General features: G+C 40.6%; 1 protein-coding gene across 1 annotated transcript; it reads left to right on the top strand.

Annotated features, from left to right (window-relative positions):
* The first annotated feature begins 1,705 nt into the window (after positions 1-1,705).
* Positions 1,706-11,993, top strand: il17rel (interleukin 17 receptor E-like). Its single transcript, XM_020092186.2, has 18 exons — positions 1,706-2,011; positions 2,903-2,930; positions 3,236-3,385; positions 4,291-4,397; positions 4,727-4,841; positions 5,118-5,162; positions 5,414-5,553; positions 6,012-6,083; positions 6,166-6,220; positions 6,331-6,494; positions 7,116-7,160; positions 8,218-8,275; positions 8,463-8,602; positions 9,600-9,659; positions 9,751-9,808; positions 10,696-10,827; positions 11,498-11,542; positions 11,624-11,993. The coding sequence occupies exons 1-18, from the start codon at positions 1,892-1,894 to the stop codon at positions 11,737-11,739; spliced, it is 1,650 nt and encodes a 549-aa protein (XP_019947745.2). The 5' UTR covers positions 1,706-1,891; the 3' UTR covers positions 11,740-11,993.
* Positions 11,994-21,820: the final 9,827 nt, after the last annotated feature.

Below are 21,820 nucleotides of genomic sequence, written 5' to 3' on the forward strand. Positions count from 1 at the left end.
TGAATTTAGTCGCTGTACATGGGTCCTTTGTGTCTACTATGAGGTTTGGCACAACATTGGCAACATAGCTGGATTTTCAACATTGTTCAAATACTAGACCCATGTGTAACTGAGGTACAACACGTCGATGTGTTTTCTTGGTTTATTTTTAGAAGGTGTATCCTCGTAATGGAACGATTTTTCCTTTATAGACCTGTTTATAAGGGCAGGGTGTTTTCTTATTTGTTACTTAACCTCTGTCAACTGCTTTATGGTCCTGTGGATGATATTGCACAACACTGCTTAAAAGAAGTGCAGAGATTGACAGTAAAACACAAGTGAAGCTGTATTGCTCTGACAGTTTCCTGTTGGGTTGCTGTTAACACAAATGTATAGAATGCCTCTCTTTACAGAAATGTTGTCATCCAGTAGTTACGTGCATCAGGACTATCAGTTAACCTGTGATTATGTTGAAAGTGCTCGGAAGCTGTGTCTGGGTTAAACTCTTCCCTGATTCATTCCGAGCATTAGTCCGTTAATAAGTTCAGATGTTGCCTCAGGTCATCCTAGTTGTTTTGCGGGAATCCAACCGAGTAGCAGCACATTCTGCATCAAGCAAAACAAGTTATTATCATGAACTGTTGGGATGAAAACAAAAATGATTATATTGCACTGTAAGATATGGCTTTACTTAAATTTTTTTTGTTAGTTTAGCTCAATTCAAATTTATGAAACAATTCAGTGAAATTAATTAGCAACATTTCTCATGTTATGATATTTGAAAGACATTGATAATTGATATAAAGCAGCAACAATCAATATTTTTTACAACAGAACCTATCAAATCACTAGATGTATTGTGACGCTCAATATCTGCAGTATGCTACCTTCTTGGGACACTCAACGCTGTCGACTAACTTTTGCAACTAGCGGACAACCCAATCCACGTGAATGCTAATGCTACCCATGTTGTTACATATTGCTAACAACTTTTCCATATTAAAAAAAAGGTAACAACACATAATAAAGAAATAAAATGAAAAATATGGACATAACTTTCCAAATGTTCCAGGTTAGTGAACTTTCAAGCTAAAGCTCGGCAATTTGTTCGCACGTGTTTGGGTGTGTGGCACAAGCACAGAGCCAAGAGGAAGTATCCTCTCTTTAATCATAAAGGAGTGATAAATGTCAGCACTATTGTGTTGAATCAAGTTCTCGATGAAAGTATTTTCCTTGTTGACTCATTAATCAGCAAAAGAACCTTTCCCCCCACATTTTCTACCCTGAATCTCAAAATTAAATCAGCCATTATGTTCCCTGCAAATAAAGAAGTAAAATCTTAACCTATGGTTAAAAAAAGGTTTGACAAGGTGACCACAACATAGTGAACATTATGCTTGTATCAAGTTACAGCCTTGAGGTGACTGATTGAGTTGGATTTGATTACTGGGACATTTCCCAGGAAAGTACAGTAAGAGGTTTTCTTGTAGCATCTGGTATTTCTTTTATCCTCATAAAATAATTTTTAAGTTGTCCAAATTGTTGCTCCTTTTCTGTAAATCCTGACACAGATTTACTGCTCATTCTTTGTCACAGGTGCTTTTTTTAAAAAAAAAGATAAGTGCTGTTACAAGAACAAGAAGGTAGGAGGATGTTCAATATGACTTGTTACATTACACAAGTACGTTCAGAGAGCTCCACCCCCTTTTCTTTCCCCCAGCTGCTTGTTCTCTGTATTTCCCTCCCTCCCTGACTCTGCCTCAGTCCATTTAACTCTGGATACCATCACAGAGAGGATTTTAAAAAACAAGGGAAGCTCCTCACCATTCATCCATCCTCCTGAAGGTCTCCCCTCCTCCTCACCTGACCCTGCCACCCAGACGAAAGAGTAGAAGAGGTCCAGCTGCTGGTGATGAAGATGATCCTGTGGGTTGCCCTGCTCACTGCTCACTGTTGCTCGGGTCTGAATGGAGCTGCAGCAGAAAGCACAGGACTGGAGAGGATTGAAAAATGCGGCACCGGGTGTTCTCAGGTAAAACTGCAGCCTCTCAAGCATCAAAATCACATAGCAAGGCTCATTGAGTCTACTTCATACATGAAATACATGTATGTTTACCATGATTTCTGTTATAGCCACATGCACCATTACAGTTACTGCTAAAAACAAAATCCAAGTTTACACAGTTTCAATTCAGGATTTCTTTTGAGGTAATCTTCAAGCATGAATGTGTCAGTTTACAGTCAGTATCCAAGCTGTAAAACCAATTCCTGTCATTGCATGACTCAACTAATTGAACCTTTGAATCTAAGGAGAGCATGCATTCAGTGTTGCAATTAATGCCTATATACAAGTAACTTCAGGTGAGGTCATGTTAATGGAGGAGACTGCTGTGAACTTCCTGGAGGCTGAAGAACTTTTAATCATTTGCTCGAGCCTTAGCGGGAAACAGCAGAAGTCAGCACTGATATGGGTGCAAACAAAAAGAAGATTTTTTTATAACTGTGTGGTATTCATTGGCATGACACTGCACTCCTTCATTAAAATTTAAACTCAATATTCACCACTGGAATAACAGCTCATACATGAGTAAACAGGGATGTGTTTTAAAAAAGCTTTGTGAGCGAGCCTCTGGAAATCACACGTAATGACCATGGTGACTCACACACACTGTTGATTTATCTGTCTTGTTGCAGCTTCTAAATTTAGAAAATACCAGTATGATAATTGGTTTAAATATTTTAACCCCAATGTTGTAAATGTGGATCATCCAAAAAAGGTTGGGCTTCCCCATGAAGGAGCATTGAGGATGTAAACAGCTCCTCGTTGTGTTGTGCCCTTGTTCTCTTTGTTAATAATGACTTAATCAATGGAGATCCTATTCACAGGAGGTAATCATGTCTCTTTTTCCTTCTCTCTGCTCAGGGCCTTCACTGCAAAGCCAAGCAAGACCGTGAGTATGGATACGTATGACTATTGTATCACATGCATGCACACAGAACATGATTTAGCACAATAGAATATTGTGTGTGATGGCCAAGAGTCAATACTGTCTGACTAACCACCCCACATGCAGTGAAGTAAAACAATGTTTGTCTTAGAAAGTCAGCATGTTCCACTCATTCAATTCAATTCAATGAATAACAGAGGGCGAAAAAAGTTGTGTCACTTCATGAGACCTGAAAAAAATCACTGCTTTTTTATGTCTGCATGCTCCGTGTAACACTTTTTTTAAATTTCTGATCCTGTCCTGTGTAGATTGGTTTCATCCTCCGTGCCAGGAGGCTCCTGGGGGTCTCAACACATCCTCCGTGTTCCACAACATCAGCTTCTCCACAGTCATGAGGTGTGAGGGCAGGCAGAAGTGCTCACTGCAGCTCCGGATCAGAACTGCATTACAACTCACAGGTACGTTACTGTGATAAATGACAGTCTACAGCTGTTCCAGTGGCTAACACACTGATGTAATGTTTACCATGTTCATCTTAGTTTAACATTTGATGTAGTAAAGTATTAGACGCATTATATTTTTGATCATTTGGTGCTATAGATCATAGTCTGTATAAAAGTGACTCCAAAGTGTCTTGATTGCCACCTGGTGACTGGCTGCAGTATTATTCATAAATCCTGCCTCCTCCATGTTGATGAATGGGACATGGACCAAACTAAAAGTCCAAATACATTTTTATCAAAAAAGGTTTGTCATTTAAATAGTTCTTATCACAGGTGTTTGTGCAAGTGCTATTTTTCCCTTTAAGCTTTTCCACTAAGTATTTATATATATAAGTTTGTTCCTCTATGTTTATGTTGTAGGATTACTTTACATTCTCTATAACGGAAGTTGTTACTTAAAAAAATTTACCAAGGAAGTTTTAAATGCAGCTCTACGTCAAGCCAATTTCAGTCTTGACGTACAGATGGTTATCACTGGTGACATATTTGTAGAATAACTGTGAAGGAAGTTTTCATTTACACAGCCAATCACGTTCCACTATTAAACTTCTGCTTTTGCATTTTAAACATGTTGATTGACATTTTCTGTTCCTGATTCTGCACACGCCCACACATTTCTGATGAACTGTGGTCACTTGTCCACATCATCAACCATGATGTCTTCATTGATGGATTTCTAAACTGTCTGTTTGTGGGGCTGGGAATCTTTAGTCCACTCAGATGATGAAATGTGACATGTGACATTTTTCCTGCACGGCTCCTACACCAATGCTAGCTGATGCATTTGTAGCTTTTGAATGGTTAACAGTTACTGCCACTGTCTAACAGTAATTGTCTGGCCTCTGACCCTCTCTCCACAGAGTCCATCCATGGTGTGTCAATGTGCACTGTCACTGCAGGGATGATGATGAGCTGCAGAATCCTCAGCTTCAGCAGATCGTCGAGGAAGAGGATGTCTGGGCTGCAGGTAGCGTTAATAGCGTTAAAAACATGGTTGTTGGAGAAACGTAATCCAGAGTGTGATGTAAGAGGAGTTTTCTTCTGCGTCAGTGCCATTAAATTTTAAAGTCTGATGAGGCAAGAAAAAGTTAGTCAAGTATAAAAGGCAAATTCAAATGTTGGAGTATATTATTCTTATAGTTTTTTCTTCTTAAGTTGACACCAAAAGTTTCAGAATCACTTAAACAGCTCTTGTGCACCACGTAACTGTAGATTGATGATGGGTTCTTAGAATACAGTTTCCATGACGATACTGCCGAAATAACACCATTTTTAAAATTTGCCCTTTCTTTGAAGGTGGAAGTTGAAAACGACTGCACAGTTGTTTCTCCGAACCAAAAAGTTCAAGTTATGGTGAAAACTGTGCCGAGCTACTGTGGCATAACCTGGACTGGCACCTACAATGCTCCAGGTGAGAACACGGCCCTGCATATTTGAATGATTGTGCTAATGCTTGCTCATTTGCATGGGACAGATCGCAAACAGGAGATGTAAAAACAGAAGATGAGATTTGCATGCTGCTGCAAACATTTAAAATTCTAAGTTATCATGAAGGTGTATGATTTCTAATCAGTAAAGAACAGAATGTGGGTGTTACATAAAAGATACATGCACTGGAGTTATGTCACTTTTCTCTTTTTCCCCCCCAAGGTTTAAGCCTTTTCAAGTTTGTTACTTTTCTCCGCAGCATGCACCAGTGAAGATATGAGAAGACATGTCCCTGAATGCATCAGTAAGTTCATTTCATACTCTACATGCAGTATTACGTAAGTATTTTGAGCCCAAAAACAAAACCTTTGTAAGCTACGACTCCTGGGGATATCTACAAGTTAGATATCCCCAGACAATTTAATGAAAGGTTGATTTTAATAAAAGTTTATACATCTTATAGGCCTAACGCCCTATAATAGACTCTTTAATATAAGTTTCCATGTACATTTGTTGAAAATCTTTATTATCAATACTGACCTCTGATTCTTTCAGCTGGCAGGCTATCATATGACGTTAACCCCGTGAAGAAGGAGCTCAGAGCCAGTGTTTCAGAAATGCTAGAAGATCACGACTACAACCTTCGTCTGTGCTACAAGGATTTCATCTGCTCTGACACAGGGACAAAAGCACTGGTTAGTCCCTCCATTGAACAGAAACTAAAGCCGAAAAAAAATATCGAGATATTTGCCTTTCAAATATGAAAAATGAAGCAGGATATTGTCTGGAAAAATTAGCAGGAAATTCAGGCAAGGAGTAGTGTCTGAGTAGAGAATGTGGTAGACAGTACATTATGTATTATGTAAATTGTGGCCGCTTTATGGCCCCCAATTTAGAAAGATCCAACATACGCCACTGCATGCCAGTGAATCACCCTTGGTACTGATAAGCAATATGGTCATACTTACCATTGATTTTAATATAAACTGCAAAGGTGGATTGCACTAACATGATGATAATATTATTGATTATTGGAGATGTATCTGCTGCATCATTGAAGGACAACAGAACTCTAAAATCATAGTTGTTCATTCAGAAAACCTGTAAAAACAGCAGAAGGATAAATGTAGGAAACTTTTTGTTTACCTGTCAGATAAAGAAGGAGGAACCTGTGAAGAGCGTCACCCTCCCGTACTCCCGACCTTTGCCCTGCCTCTGCATCGAGGTACAGTCAACACTCTTTTACAACCCATGCAATAAATTCTGGGAAAGAGAATGTACCATCGTACTAATTAAATTCCTCACAGGGGTGGTCAGCGGTGATGGATGCCCCCAGAGTCCAGGTCTGCCCATTCAAAGACCGTGAGTCACTTAATTGTCTCCAAACACTTCCTAGTAAATGCAGCATGTGTGCACGATGTTGATAATGCAGTATATGTTATATGACAGCTTGCCACTTTCCCTCTGCACAGGTCTCCAGGAACTGTGGTTTGGAATTACCTTTGACCCACTAGAGGAGACGCTATCCTGGGAGCTTGTCTGCCCAGTCGCCACTGTTGTAACATTGTGTCAAACAAGAGAGGACGGCGTGTGTGTAGACCTGCCCCATGCCTCCCGTAATGTTAGCAGAGGAAAGGTACAAACCTTTATGGAACTTTGCTTTGTGAGGTTTTATGGTCGCCGCAAATGGCCACACACACCCACACACACACACACACACACACGACAAGACAGGATCCAGACCATGGACAAAGCAAAATCTGAAAAGTAATTCCCCTTTTTGGCACTTGTATCACCAGATGAGTGATAGCTGCCAGGAATGTCAAAATGTTTTGTGATTCACCAATCTGACATCTGAATTTGACCTTTAAACATATCAGGAACATCGTTAGAGTGAGAAGTGATAGGATACTTCTGTAACAACAAAGAAGCAAAAGTCTGAAACTCTGTTTTGATAAGAGATTGTCATCTGAATTAAATCTGAAGCCATGTCACTTGAGAAGGGAATTCTCTGTCTATGTAAAAATATCCAGTGATGCAAAGAGTTTCCCGACTGCAAGATGACTTGTACAAAAACAAAGACTGAACCCAAAGAAAAAGATAAACGTAGCATTTAGTATGTTGGATCCAACCCCACCAAAAAATTTTGGACATCCACTTGAGAAGTTGCAATGCTACTTTATTGGATTTATTTTAATTTCATTTCAAATTTGTATTAATTTCATCAATAACTCTGTCATCACTCTTTGGTTTTCAGATAAGTTTTAATGAAGTGGACCCACACCCTCAACTGTGCATAAAGGTAATAATCACTTCTCCCCCTCAGGCTCTTAAGGTGTTTTGCCATACAGGGCTGGCATAACATTGGATTTAGGAACAGGTTTTTTTACTTTTTGTAGTCAACTGCTTTATGTGTGTCTGGTTATGGTAAGATGCTGTTTGACAAGCTCTGGCAATTGTGCATCTTTGTGTAAGAAACTTCGCAATAAAGATTTAGCTATATGGGGAAATTCACTTTGACAATTTTGAAAGAAGATTGACACGTTTTTACAGGAGAGTGGTATGGCTCTTCTAAAGGCTCATTTATGCTCATTTATGATTTGTTGCAAACTGCCCACATACTTTCATGCGTCCATTATATTATCATGGTTGTAAAGCAATACATCCATTAGAGGGCAGCGCAGAGTCAAGAGTTTCAGACAACAACAAACATGACGTTTTGATAATGTATCTCTTAAGAAAGAGGGAAAAACGGCCGCTCTATAAAATTCTCTCCTCAAAAAGTTCCATCGTTGTTGAAATTTCTTCTTCATGGCTCATGGTCATCTCGCTTAACTATTGACTACACACGAAATTAATGACTCGACTTTCCTTTTGTTGGCAAAGACATAAAGTTGGCATCTGAATGAAATCTTACTTCATTGAGGAGTGATTCAGCTTCTAGATAGTTTCAATTTAGCATGAAACCGATATGTGCATGCATGCTCTCATCAGCCAGGCAGGGCTTGGCCTAATACCTGCGATGAAAGTACTGGAGCGGCCAATAAAAACCAGTCGGACTCCCTAATGACTTCATAGAGAAGCAGCCAATAGGAAACTGTTGAATTGGTCCGTCACCAGAGATTCACATTGATGTGGTCTCCAGATAAGAAAAAAAAGAGGCAGTGGGATGGGGGAAGTTCAAACGCTCATCCGCTCTTGCTAATCTTAGCAGGAAGTAAATAATTCTCATTTTTACTTTATACACTGATTAAAAACACTGTTCACTGTGGGTGTGGCTTAACCTTTAGAATCGTAGCATTTTTTAAGAGACAGCACGTTCAGCTCACTGCAATAACAACATCTTATGTCCTCTGCAGTTTACTGTCGGCTCTCAGTTCTGGACCAGGTGCCCCTTTGCTGATGGAAGACTCCAAGGTAGCACTATCTCACAACAGCATTTTTCACATCATATGATGGGATCATCTGATTATCACAATGCTACATCAGCCTCAAGCAAACAAATCCACTCACAGTTCTTTTAGCATGTACGGTAGATTATATATGAAGATAACGATGGACTGTGGTGTGTGACTGCTAATTTAATCTCTGCCATAATTTCCAGCATGGCATGTGGATGTGACCAGACGGCAGGACCATGAAGAAGTGGCAATGACGTCAAGGGTCAATGCAACATTTGGTTTGTGTGTGAAGTCTGCCAGGGCTGCTGAGTGCCAGATCAACAAAACACACACGGTGCATGTGGTAGGTAGCCAAATTATATTTCATTATTTGGTGTTTGATGACAGTGGTGGAGAGTGTTGGAGAATTTTCATACTTTGTCAAACCTCTCAATGAGCCTATGTGGCCTGTATGGATGCATCCCTCCCTGTTACAAGGAACTGATGCAACAGGGTTGCGATAATTGTCAAAGTCAACTTCTTGGCTGCTCTTTGTTTGTTATATTTTTCATTTTTTAGTTGCTAGGAAATTATAATTTTCCTCAGAATTTTGTTGGAAGTTTGAACCACTGTCTCATAGAAAACAATGTTAAAACATCCTTAAACAAAATGGATCAACTAAGGACCGGAACATATTAGAAAGAAGACAATGTGAATAATTTGAATTGAAAGTAAATGAAGAAACAAAATGAGTTGGAGATCTCAGTGAAAAATAACCAAGGAAGGGTTAAACAGTGAGCCAGCCACATGATGGGATGTTGCATTCAGCTCATTCCCTTTAACTACTGGAGGAAAAATATTATATATTATGAGATAAAATTAAAATTAAAAAAACAGGACTACAGAAAAACCTTGAGCCCAAACTTAAACAACAAACTAAAACAACCCTCTAAACTCCTGCTGGAAGACAAAAGAACCACATTCAGGAGAGGACTAGGAGAGCAATGCCCAATGAGAGTTTTATTTTTCATTGCCAGATTCAACACATTATTAGTTTTCTGACATTTTTGGCAATATGAAGTGCAGAAAAATGCATATTGCATTCTGAGCATAGGTAATTAACACTTAACACTCTTTCAGCACATTGACAACATGTTTTTTGGAATTGTCGTTGCAGGGAGCTGTTTGTTAAGGTGTGACATTGCACTTAAATGCTTCTTCAATCAATTCCTCTCTAGTACAAAACAGTGACTTGACCAATAGCACATAAGAGCAAAACAGAAACCATGATGACGACCCAAACACTTGCATGATTCAGCTCCTGAGGATTTTTCTTTTAGTTTCTTTTGTTTGTTTTTCAGGGTCAAAATGAAGACGTCGGTTTGAACCTGAAAGAAGATCTATGCAGCTTTTGTGTCCAGGTATGTTTGCACAACTAATATCGCCTTTGGGGTAAAACCTGTGAGCTCCTTGAAATCCCTGCTGACTTTGAATGCTATGTTTTTTTGATAGGTGAGGAGGCTGGATGTGAAGTACTCTGCCACCGTCATTCACTGTGTTGAGCAATGCAGTAAGTAAGGTGGTGCTGATATGTGGGACAACCTCTTATCTTCGATGTGATCTAGTCTGGGTGTATCTCCACTCTTTCAACACATCACATTCAAATGCATGTTGCCACCGTTTCACCTTGTTTTTTTTTTAATTTGCTTTGAAGCAGTAGTAGAGCTTATCTTTACTATCACACAACAGAAGACGCAATCAGAAATGAATTTGTTTTCTTGGCATGGTTTAGAAAATAAAACCAGTATCCTTTATTCATGTCTGTGTGTGTTATGGCTGAAACCCTATAAACACGAGGGCTCTGTGGAAAGTGGACAATTCCCTCTTTGATTTGGTCTTGTTGTTTTTCACAGGAGCTCAAATTTCTGTCATAGCTGTCCAATTTCAACTAACTGACACAAAAGTACTATGGAGGATTCGGGCCACTTGAAGAAAATTACGAGAATAAAGGCGTGATTTTACAAAAATATAAATAATTTTAAAAGAATAAAGTTGTGTTATTATGAGAATAAAGACATGTTAGAGGGGGGATATCAGAACATCAGCCTGTTGCCTACGTTACAATTAGAAAGTTAATACTACACAAAATAACAAATTACTTACTAGCCCAAATTTAAATTGTTTTTCTTCCCTACTTCTCTTTTGTAAAAAAGATCGAAAACCCATAGATATAACTATTAAGCTGCTTTCAGACATGCACTTAACTCCAGAGAAACTCTGAGAATTTATTGCTATTGTGAACCCCCACTGCACTGTGCATGTGTGAAAGGCAAACTGCGAAGCCAGGACCCTCCCTAAAGATCTGACTGCAACCCTTTAATAGATGTTTTTAGTTTCCTGTTGAAAAGCCAGATTGAGGAGTGGTGTCAATCTTCTCACCCCTCTGTCTCTCCTCAGACCAGTCCGCACATCTCAGACCCGTCGTCGCTGCGGGAACCTCCAGGGACTTGATCTGGGTCCTTGTGCCAGTCGGAGTTTGCCTCTCTGGCATCATCACCGTAACTCTGCTGCTCCATGTGCTGCTGACTGGTAGGTACAATATTACACCATCAGGCTCGAGCCTGCAGTAATTTCTTATCTGTTGACATAGCAAATGTAAGAACTGGAAACTAAATTGATTTAGGACCACTTCCAGCAGCCACCCTTCCAAATCTCTGACTGTGTAGCTCACTCCAGATAGCTCAGGGCTGCACTTCCTTCCTTATTGATTGAGGCTCAAATTACAATGAGGAACAATTTGTCAGTTTGTAAACACAAATCCTCAGTTACAGTACAAATTGTGAACATATTAGTTCTGGTTTAAAAATGTATAGTTGTATGATTACACAATGAACTTAAAGCAACTTTCTTCCAGTAAAATAGCAGCTTCTAAATTAGTTTGGTGATTAACTGATCAGAAGAATGGAGCCCATTCATCTCCACCCATCACCCTGAACAACCGTTCTTGCTTCATGTAACTTGAGCGTATATGACTGATAGTCGCATCTAAAATTGTCAGAATCAGACCCAGCAAGTTCAAGAGTAACACTGAACTGAGATCAGTTAAAAAGATTAACTTTTTCATCTCCTGTGAATAGATGGTTCTCAGTAACCTAAACCTGACAATAAATTCTGTGAATCTATTCGAGCGTACAAAATGATGATCTGAAATTGAATTTTGATATGTTTCTTTATCTGTTTCCCTTGTGTTTTGTTTCAGTGTATCAGAAGAGGAGGAAACAAAGAGGAAATGAAAAGCAAAAACGTAAGAAGATCTTTGTTTTGTTTTACTTTTGATGTCTTTGCACTTAAGAGAAACCTGACGCCGTTCTCTGTTTTGCTGCAGATCCTCCTCACGCCTGTGTGGTCCCTGCATTACAAACTCATCCCCACGGAGGGATCCTCATACCTGATTCTCCGCTGTGTGGGAACACGGAGAAGGCCAACTTACTCTCAGAATAACCAGCTCACAAACAACTCATGCAAACTGAATAAGTTCTCTGTTGAATGCAATACTAGCATCGTGGGACGTATATTAAATAATCCAAATATTAGCCTGTGTCTGTTAGTGTCTATGTGATGGTTATTTTGCTCTTTAGGGTGAAAGTTACAGTGCGTGTTGTCATGTTTTAAGTTAAAATGTTCATTCAGCTTGCAGCTAAACTTTTCTCTTCCTTATTTAAATTTATATTTTCAATAAAAAAATGCAAACAAAACTACATATTTCTATTTTTTGATTTGGTAGAATACAGAATTATATTTTACAATATTTAAAACCACACTCGTATGTCCTGGTGTATTTATTTTAACCATAAAGACGTTTCCTTGCACTGGGTGCTCACTTATGCAGCACATGACACGAGCACACACAGTGCATCTGACCCTTGACAATCAACACCTCACCTGGCATTCACTACTTTTGTGTTGCACTGAGTTATGAGATGTTTTTGTGTCCACACCCCATTGAGACATCCTGCCAGCCCTGACAGGGAAAAAGGCCTCCTTTGGTATTTAAACTGAACCGTTTCTGAGAAATTAGTGTTTACAGGAGTTCCAACTTTGTCACTTTGTTCCTACACTTGTTCAGACACGTACATGCTATTATTTGCTGTGTTTCCTTTTTAGATTTCCTTATGTAACATAATTCTGGACTTTTGTACCAGGATGAAAAAAAATGACATTTTAATTCAGTGGAAGCTCTTTAAGCATCACACCCTCACCCTCAGATGAGCATGTTATTTGGACAGATGAATTAAACTGTTACAATTAATTATTTAAGCTCTGATTATCATTATTTGTACATTAATAATGGATAAGGTAGCTAAGTAATATGTATTGGCTTATGGCATGGTTTTGTTATGCGTAAGAAGAAACTGGACCCCATATGCAGACACAGAATGCAGAGGCAGAAGTAGCAGTCCCCAAAAGGCAGATTATGATTTATTACACAATAAAACTCCAAGGGGTTACAAGAGAGGTAGGTAATATTGAATGAGCATAAAGAATCAGGGTGAAACCAGAACAGCAGAGTGGGTGGACCTGGATCAGAGGGAAACAGGGATTTTCTGCAGGGATGATTTTCTGCAAAACACATAGAGAATCACTTTCTGTAAGGTTTAGTCAAAACACCAACACCGTTGCGGATGATCGGACGATTGGACAGCGTGTAGAGCTGGAGCCTTTACACTGTGGAGGTGTCGATGATTGGAAGCAGCTGCACTGATCGGAAGGTAGGGAGGCTCCAGAGCTGAGCCGGGTCAAGAGAGACATGAAGCCTCGCCCGGGTTCCCAGCCACACAGACAGGAGAGAAAAAGACAGGGCAGGTTGGGCAAACTGCAGAATCCTGACAGTTTTCAAAGCATGTATGCTAATGATCTATTTGAAAATGAAAATGGAAGCCTTCTGCTTTCTGAAACTATGTTGGCTTTATTTCCCCATGCAGGATAAAGAAAGTGAAAGAAAATGTTCCTGCCTAACTGGACCTGCTCGAATTGAATGGGTCCATCATGGGTCATGTGTCACCCATTCAGTAGATTTTGATTAATCCTTAAACAAGCGGCAATGAAAACATAACGTTATTGGCGGATGTAAAAATAGTTGTTTGCATGTTTTTGTGACTTATTTTTTCACGTATGAAAGAATGTAAAATAACCCAACCACCGGTATTCAGCTTAAAATGTGTTGTTTTGCTTTGACTCTCATCACACGTTACTGTCTGAACTCAACTTGGCTAAGCTAATAATAATACACACTCATTTATTTATTACTATATGGTGGCTCTCAACAAAGATATTTCCTATCTCCTCCTTCCAGTTACAGCCTCTTCCCCCTGCTCCTCACTGCGCTTCCCGTATCTTTCACCGGTCTGGAATGATTTCCACTTGGTTTACATAAGCAATTCATGCTGTTCAAAAACAGGCCGCCATTCCAGTGAGAGAACAGTGGCGTCTCTGTGCAGATAGTGGTGCAGAAGACCCTGCAGGCGTGAGCGAGTGCACCTTCCACCCAGTGAAGAGGCTTTCACACACAAGGAACTTGTTACTGTGTAATTCTAAATGGGTCAGACTTCTGGTTCGGATGTGATAAAAACCTATTTCCCTGGAAGGTTGGTTTTTGAATTTGCTTTTGAAAAGCATGTAAATCATCTGGTGGGTTAAACGGGGTATAAAACAAAATAAAGCAATGTGCTCATTCAGGTTAGACACGTCATCATCTCACAGGAAGAAGTAAAAATTCAAAGCAGTCTCTGTTTTTATACACACGTGTCATCAAGAAGACCTTGGATCATGAATTATATTATGTACAGACTTTTGCTGTGTTATTGTTCAAAACTACTTCAGTCACATTGAGGAAATCATTGAATTTAATCATCAAGCATGTGATTGCTGTAATAACCTGTAGTTGTAATTCATGGTGACAAAGCAAAAATATGAACAGCCAATATCAGGTGGTAACCCTGAACAAATATTGAATTATGTTGATTATTGATATATTGCTCTGGTGAGTTCATGATTGCCTGATGCTGACATTTGTACAAACAGTAGATTAGAGATAAGCCTGTCATGTTGTATCACCTCAGCAGGAAAAGGTGCTTCCCAGACTGACCGACCTTGTATTTTCCATCCTGTAAGAGCCAGAGCAAGGTCAACTGAAATCTGTCATCGTCATGTTGACAATACTGAACACACCGTTAAAGTAGAGCAAACAAATAGTGTTTGTGTTTCTTTGACCCCTCCATCCACCCAAAATAAAGATGGACAACACAATTATATTTCCTCCCTCTCTCTCGCGGAGCTGCGACCAATCATGAGTCAGTCTCAGCTCTCAATGTTTTTCACAATGTTATAGCATCAAATATATAATTAAAACCAAACTTACTGGAAAAATAAACAATTGTTCTCCATTTATCCTCTAGGCAGCCACCAGAAGGCAATTGAAATATTTTGGCTTCACTTTTGGGGAGCCGTTGTGTCATCCATTTTTATGAGCCACCCTAACCTCCTCTTCTTCCTCCTAGCATGGAGTTTGACGCCTGGATAAGATGACCTATGTGCTAGTTTTTTGGGGACATCCCTCTCTCATTTTTTCATTTAATTAAAAAAATATCAGAACACAATTTATAGAAAAAGCATAATAGCCATGCTAGCATCATGTCAGCTGGGATTGTCCCCAGTCTCCGCTTTAGGATATGCAGCTACTTCCAGGTAATTTTCATAGAACATGACGCACCTTGCAGGCCTCTCTTCTGGATTCTGTACACTTCATGGGAAAAGCACTTACTTGTGAACGATGATGACCTGTTCATGTTTGGCAGGTATCACTTTCTGTTTTGGTCGTAACATGATATGGGTTTACCACAGCACCTGAATTCTTCTCATGGAGGGAGCAGCAAAACTGTCTCCAATTTTTTTTACGAGAATAAATAATTATTTGTGAGTGTAAATCCTCGACGACCTACATGGATACCAGAGAGAGATGAAGACGAGGAAGAACAAAAGAAAGAATGGAAGAAGGAAACAAATCAAGATCGTTCTGACAAGGTTGTCAAGGAAAGACATGAAAAATCACATGATCATGAACTTGTGACAGTCTGACTAAGTCGTTGGTGTATTGTGTCTGAGACTGTATGAAAGCTTGGACTTTTCAAACCTGAGTAATTACCTTTCGGTATCAGTTATCAGGAAAGAGACATGTGCAGTCTGGTGGCGTCAGAGAGTGACCAAACCCAACCTATAACCTTGATGTACCAGAAACATGACATCACAACAGTGATCTCACACACTCCTCACATTTTGAAAAACCACATTAGATTCAAGTGAAATTATGAGCAGAACCCAGCAAAAGGAAAAAAAATGTGGACAAATTTCACAAAATAATTTTCAATATAACAAATTTACAGGAACAATAAGATAAGAATTTATTAATCCCAAAGGAACTTCTTGTGCCAGCTTGCTCCAAGATAACAGTAACTGCACAATAAAAAAAAGATTAGTGAATAAAACAATAAAGAATTTAGTATAAAAATATGACGGAAAAATAAAATATAAGTGTATTGTAAATGACAGAAATATAAAGTGTATACTGAGTACTGCAGAACCAGGGCCTCATAGCAAATATCAAAGAAATCAGAATAAAAAAGTTAAACAAGACAGAGAAATTATGGGATTTTGCACATGATACTGAAATGATAAGATGATAGTGATTACTACAAACAAGTGGTAATAAGGTGAGATAAATAGTGAGAGGGGAGTAAACAGTGTGCCTTGTTAAATACATGGTGACAGTGCCACCTTCAGGACACTTTCATACCCAAAGAACTGAGGAACCTACAAACTCCCTCTCGAATTAATTACTTGACACTCGAATGTGTCATCATCTGGAGTCATGGTTAAACTATTTAGTTTTTTCTCAAATTATTTGTCTATTTTATCTGGTTGATGTATGTATGTGTGTTTCATTTTATGGTTCATGTGTTTTTGTTTGTCTTTATATTGCTTCACTAATCATTAGTATTTTCGTGTGCCTTCCATGTGCTACGTGCCTTTGTGCATGCAGTTAAGTCAATAATTTATTATGTGTGTGTGTGCGTGTGTACACATGTTTTTTTTGTACTTGTCTCTAGGCAAAGTTACCTTTATTGTAAATTCTTCCTTATGTACAGGGCATGGAATATTGTCACTCTCTAATCTGCAGCTTCAACATATAAGTAGACATTTAAGCAATCAACATATAACTAACAATCTCAACATACAGTATAAGTACACAACATGTTAAGTACTCAAAGTGACACGAGTACACAACATAGTATTCAATCAAAAGGCACAGGATAGATAGGAGTAGTGTGTGAGTATGAGCATGTTATTTGTGTTGCTTTTTTACCTTCATGGCTAAATCTGGCACATTAACATTCTAGATTTAAGCTCACATGTTAATTAAGGTGCATTATCCCTTCAAATAAAAATAAACACAGTGATCTTTCCTGATATTATTTGCTATTAACACCTCATTATTATTTGGTTTATTATTGGAGAAACTATATGCCTGGATGTTAAAATTTTAAAATGTAACATCTGCTCATTCCCCACATCTGAATTGTATTTAAGTTGGGTGACTACTTAGTGTCCCAGTCTTCACAGAACCAAATCATCTCCCCCTCTGACCGACCACTGAATGTATGGTATTCCTCAACAGTGGCCACAAGATGGGAGCATTCACCAAGGCTTGACTGTCAGGAGTGTAGCTGCTACTGGAAGTGCGCAACACAAAATGAGTAAAGAGGATCTGTGAGGTACAATTAAATCTGATTTATCATATCGTCTGTGAAGTTTACTGCAGTTAAGACTTTTTTACAAGTCTCTTCATTTACTCTTATTTACACTTTTAAAACAAACTTTCCTTTAGCAGACTCCTTATGTGGTTTGAGGTTCATGCGTGTTTTCCTACATTTCCCAGAATGCTTTTGAATGATGATCTCTGAAAAATTCAGCTCTGCTCCATCAGATTCGTCTTAAAGCTGCATTGAATTGAAATTTCTATGTTTTCAGAAACTCCTACAAAGACGAGTGAGTTTTTATTCAAACTAATGAAATCATGTCCTAAAATCAAATGTGGTAGCTGCGCTGGAATTATCTACACATGTAAACATGATGTCATGCTGTTGGCCGGATATTGACAGGGATGAAAATGCCAGTATCTTTAATAAAAAACAAAAGTACTGAAGCCTTTTTTTTAGCACTGGCACTACGGATGATACTTTATGGCCCTCAGGTGAAACGGTGCCACGCTTCCCTCCCTCGTCTCTATCTGCGTGTCCATCTCTTGTCTCTAAAGCCCCACATGGTGAAAGAATGACAAACACAGAGGCCAGAGACAACAGACAGGGATGAGCTAATCCTGGTGTGGAATTCCAGACATTCCGACAGGGTGTTGTTCCCGGGGAGGACTAATCGGTGAGCGCCGATGCAACGCTCGCGCTGGGGCTTTGCGCTGTGCAAACAAACACGGGGTCTTTTTAGAGCTGCGGAGAGTGTGTGAATTCGATGTCAAACACACACAGAGGGAGAGAGAGGTGCTCACACACTTTCAGGTATGTATGGAAAGACACATATGTACACATATGAGGAGCGTTGCTAAGTGGGACAAAGGTGAAAGGTTCAAGGGGTGAAAGAAATGACAAGAGGGGAGATGAGAGACAAACTCATGAGGGAAGCTGCTGTCACGCTGACATTTAAAATAGATGGAAAGTATGCCTTCAAATAACACTACATATCACGTACATTCATAAACATTGGCTTCTTATAGAATATCTGGTTAGGGTGAGGTGCCCAGACATCCAGGTGCAGCTCGGAGTGGAACCACCGGTCCTTCACGTCGACAGTTGAGCTGGTTTCGGGATCTTGTTCCTCCATAACTGGGAGGACACCCCAGAGTAGAAACAGAACTCACTGGAGTGATTTCAAATCCAATCTGGTCTGGGAACGCCTAAGAATCCCCCAGGAAGAGCTGGGAAGCAGGAGGGGGTTCTCTGGCGAAACGCGTTCACAACTGTAGATATCTCTGGAGCGCTCCGGTGATGGGTGGTGCAGCATGTAGGAGGCAGGATGTAACGTGTTAACTCTGCTGCGGAGGTCACATGTATTGATTTACAGCACATAGACACTGGTGCCGGCCCTTATCACCTAAAGCCCTCTTGTCCTCTATGTGTCTGGCATCACTGTTTCATCCTGAGATACTTGTTTTGATTGCCTTTTTTTTCAGTTTTGTGTCTGTCGCGTGTTAGACATGCATCAACAGTCCCAGCTCGCACATATAGGCTGGTTCCGACTCTCTGCAGATATTATACGAGAGGACAGGCCACAGAAAGTCAGCAAAAAGGTCCAGGGGCTCTCACTCTGACATGTGCGTTCACACATACAGCTCCTGAGAGTTCATTGCATGTCTGAAAGCAGTTTAAGATTTGCGGAGGATTTATGGATGGATGGAGAATATCTGGTTAGCCTTGTCTTCCAACTGCGGTTTCATTTTCAAGTGACACATGAAAAATGGCTTAATTGCAAGTTTTTAGGCCTGACAGCATCCGTACCTGCGAGCTTTGTTGCTACTGCAAGTCAATAAGTGAAGAGCGCAAGAGCAGGTGGAGAAGCGGGTCAGTTGAAAATGAAGGGATAAAGAAAGCCAAGAGGAAGAGGTTAAGAGGCGGGGTCAAAGGTGGGGGCAGATGACAAGGTAAAGAACCTGTGGTGGATGAAAGGAGACAAGAAGACGAGATTATCAGCGGATGAGAGAGAGAGAGAAAGAGTAACACTTTGGAATAAAAGTAGAGTTGCGCGTCGGTAGGTCCTGTTGAAGAGTAAAAGGAAAAGCTCTCCCTCGCACACACAGAGGCCTCTTTGTTCCTTTGTGAGTCATTCTAGAAAGGGCACAGCTGTAAACAGTCGAGATCAGTCCATTAGGCCCTGAGGTGCCGGAGCTCCAGTGTTGACTGTGTATCCGGAAAGAAACGGCAAGCTTGAGTCATCAATAAACAGAACAGTTAGATGAGTGTGTGTGTGTGTGTGTGTGATGGAGGGATAATAGGAGGCAGAGAGAGGAGGAGCGCAGGGTTTAGGGGGGATAATGGTGCAGAGTAGCACGGGGCAATGATCTCATGCCTCTCCTAGCAAACAAGGCCTTTTCCATGGGCTCCTATCGCTCTGTCACCCCTCCGCTTGCTCTCCAAATCCCTCCCTTTCTCTCTCGCAAACTCTTTCTTATGGTCTCTCGCTCCCTCTCTCTCTTTCTCTCTGCTCAGTGTTTGCACTGGAGAGAAATATTTTGTGGTGCCGGTGGTGCTGGTGATTCTTTCCACCCCTTTGCCTCTCTCTGTAAATGCCTTGATTTAAAGCAAGCAAGTATCATTCCCTCAGGTTATAGGTTGAGTTTGGTCTCTGTCTGACGCCACCAGACTGCACATCTCTTTCGCATGACAAGAGCAAACAACACGATCAAACCCGACCTTTAAGATATTCCTCCCTGCATTTTAATTAGGAGACACCTTGCCCGTTTTTCGAAAGAACTCGGGTCAAATCATCGGGGATCACGGCAAAAATGCCAGGTCACTGATAGTGCCGCGATAAAAGACTGCGTGTAGCCAAAGGAAGCCGCGGCCCTGGTGACCTCAGCAGAGTCGCATGGCCTTTTGTCCGGCTGACCTCTGACCCTGTTGTAACCACGGCACACGCCAGGCTCCCGCCCCTGCTCTTGTGTTTGTTACCACGTTAAAATCATGTGAGGACACAGAGACAGGCAGCTCTCCCAACCCCCGTCTACACACACACACACACACACACACACACACACACACACACTGTGTGGAACTTCCACAGCTGGCCGATTGGCATGTGGTGTGACCTCCTCTATTGAATTGTCAAGGGTCACAGGTTGCCTTCCAACAGATGGACTCTGGAGTGTTTGTGTGTGTATGTACGTGTGTGTGTGTGTGTGTGTACGTGTGTGTGACCTGGATAGGTGAGTATCAGTACAACAAAGCTGTGGTGGGACACAATGAGCTCACTCAGCACAAACATTGAAGACAGGGGAGATGCATGGTACACAGGGACTGAGAATGTTTCCTTGGCATGCTGTCGCTCCAACAAACACACCAAACTCTGCTTGGAGATAATACAGTGACGATATCAGATTTTTTCCCCATATGTGTGGACTGACCATTTAATCATCATCACATATCCCATTGTGTTCTGATTATGAAACCAAACAAAGGATACAAGTGTGTGATTCAACATGGCTGCAGCATGTTGCGTGTTGCGTGTGTGTGTGTGTCATCCTCACACTCTTTGATCCTGTTGAGATGTCGTTGTTCGAGTGAAAGCTCAGCACAACCGCAGCACTGCTGTCTTTACTGCGACCGGCTGAAAAAGAAGAATAACACGAGAACACAATACAGAAGCTGTTTTTTCTGCGGGGGGGAGGATAGAGTACATTCAAGTCTATGTGTGTGTGTGTGTGTGTGTGTGTGTGTGTGTGTGTGCGCTGACCCCCCATTGTGCACTAAACAGAGAGGGTGGGGGTGGAGGTAAAAGAGGCCCGTGGGTGGATGAGTGCCAGGCCTTTCCTGCAGTTCTATAAGCTCTCCACTTGTCGGGCTTTGCTTGATAATCATTGGTGTGTGTGTGTGTGTGTGTGTGTGTGTGTGTCACAGGAACTGGCATAGTATCAGAGGAAACTGCCACCCCCCCCCCCCCCTCATTCACAATGGTATTTGTTAGAACAGGCCTGCAACAGACCACAGTCATATTCCATGCAAGATACCAGAATCCCATCAAAGAAAGATGAGTGTGTGTGTTTGTGTGTGTGTGTGTGTGTGTGTACTAATACTAAGTAACTGAGAAAGAAGGGTAAGACAATGGGAAAGGGAAAAAAAAGCTTAATTACAGCGGAAGAAAAGGAGACAAAGTGATAAAAGATAGAGGAGTCACAGTTGGAAAAGATAAATCTGACTGTGGAAACAAAAGATTTGTGAGAAACAGAAACAATCTAAGAAAATAGAGTGTGTCAGGATAACCTCACACACATACACATACACACACACACACACACTGACATGTGAGGTTATCCTGACACACTCACCACCTGCCACACATCACAGGGATGGAGGAATTCAGCGGTGGTATTCACATATGGCTCAGGAACTGGCCAGATATTCGAGGCTGTCTCCTAACCGTCCCACTGATTTACTGCTGCTCTTCACTGCACAGATATGCAGAACCTGAACTGAAAACTCTTTTATTTTGCAGACAATACGGACAATAAAGGCTTTTATTTCTGAAGACTCACAAACAACTAATTCCATAAGAGCCAGACCAATGCCTCTGCCTGTTTGCATCAAGGTCAGCCACTAAGTAAGTCGGTAAAAAGAATTTGCAGCAAAGAAGTGTCTGAGATGTGTCTGAGGTATTTTAGAAATTTGTAGTGTCTCCATCACACAGAAAAAGATAGATAAGTAAGTCCTGAGTAGTGCATATCATGGTCTTATAACTAACTTAA

This window comes from Paralichthys olivaceus, chromosome 23, assembly GCF_024713975.1.
Source record: "Paralichthys olivaceus isolate ysfri-2021 chromosome 23, ASM2471397v2, whole genome shotgun sequence".
NCBI lineage: Eukaryota > Metazoa > Chordata > Actinopteri > Pleuronectiformes > Paralichthyidae > Paralichthys > Paralichthys olivaceus.

Bases quoted from the DNA above. Each gene is read 5' to 3' on its own strand.
- il17rel (XM_020092186.2), top strand. From the start codon at position 1,892: ATGAAGATGATCCTGTGGGTTGCCCTGCTCACTGCTCACTGTTGCTCG. The intron at 4,842-5,117 runs GTGAGAACACGG...TTTTCTCCGCAG, and splicing joins TGGCACCTACAATGCTCCAG to CATGCACCAGTGAAGATATG. The intron at 6,221-6,330 runs GTGAGTCACTTA...CCCTCTGCACAG, and splicing joins GGTCTGCCCATTCAAAGACC to GTCTCCAGGAACTGTGGTTT.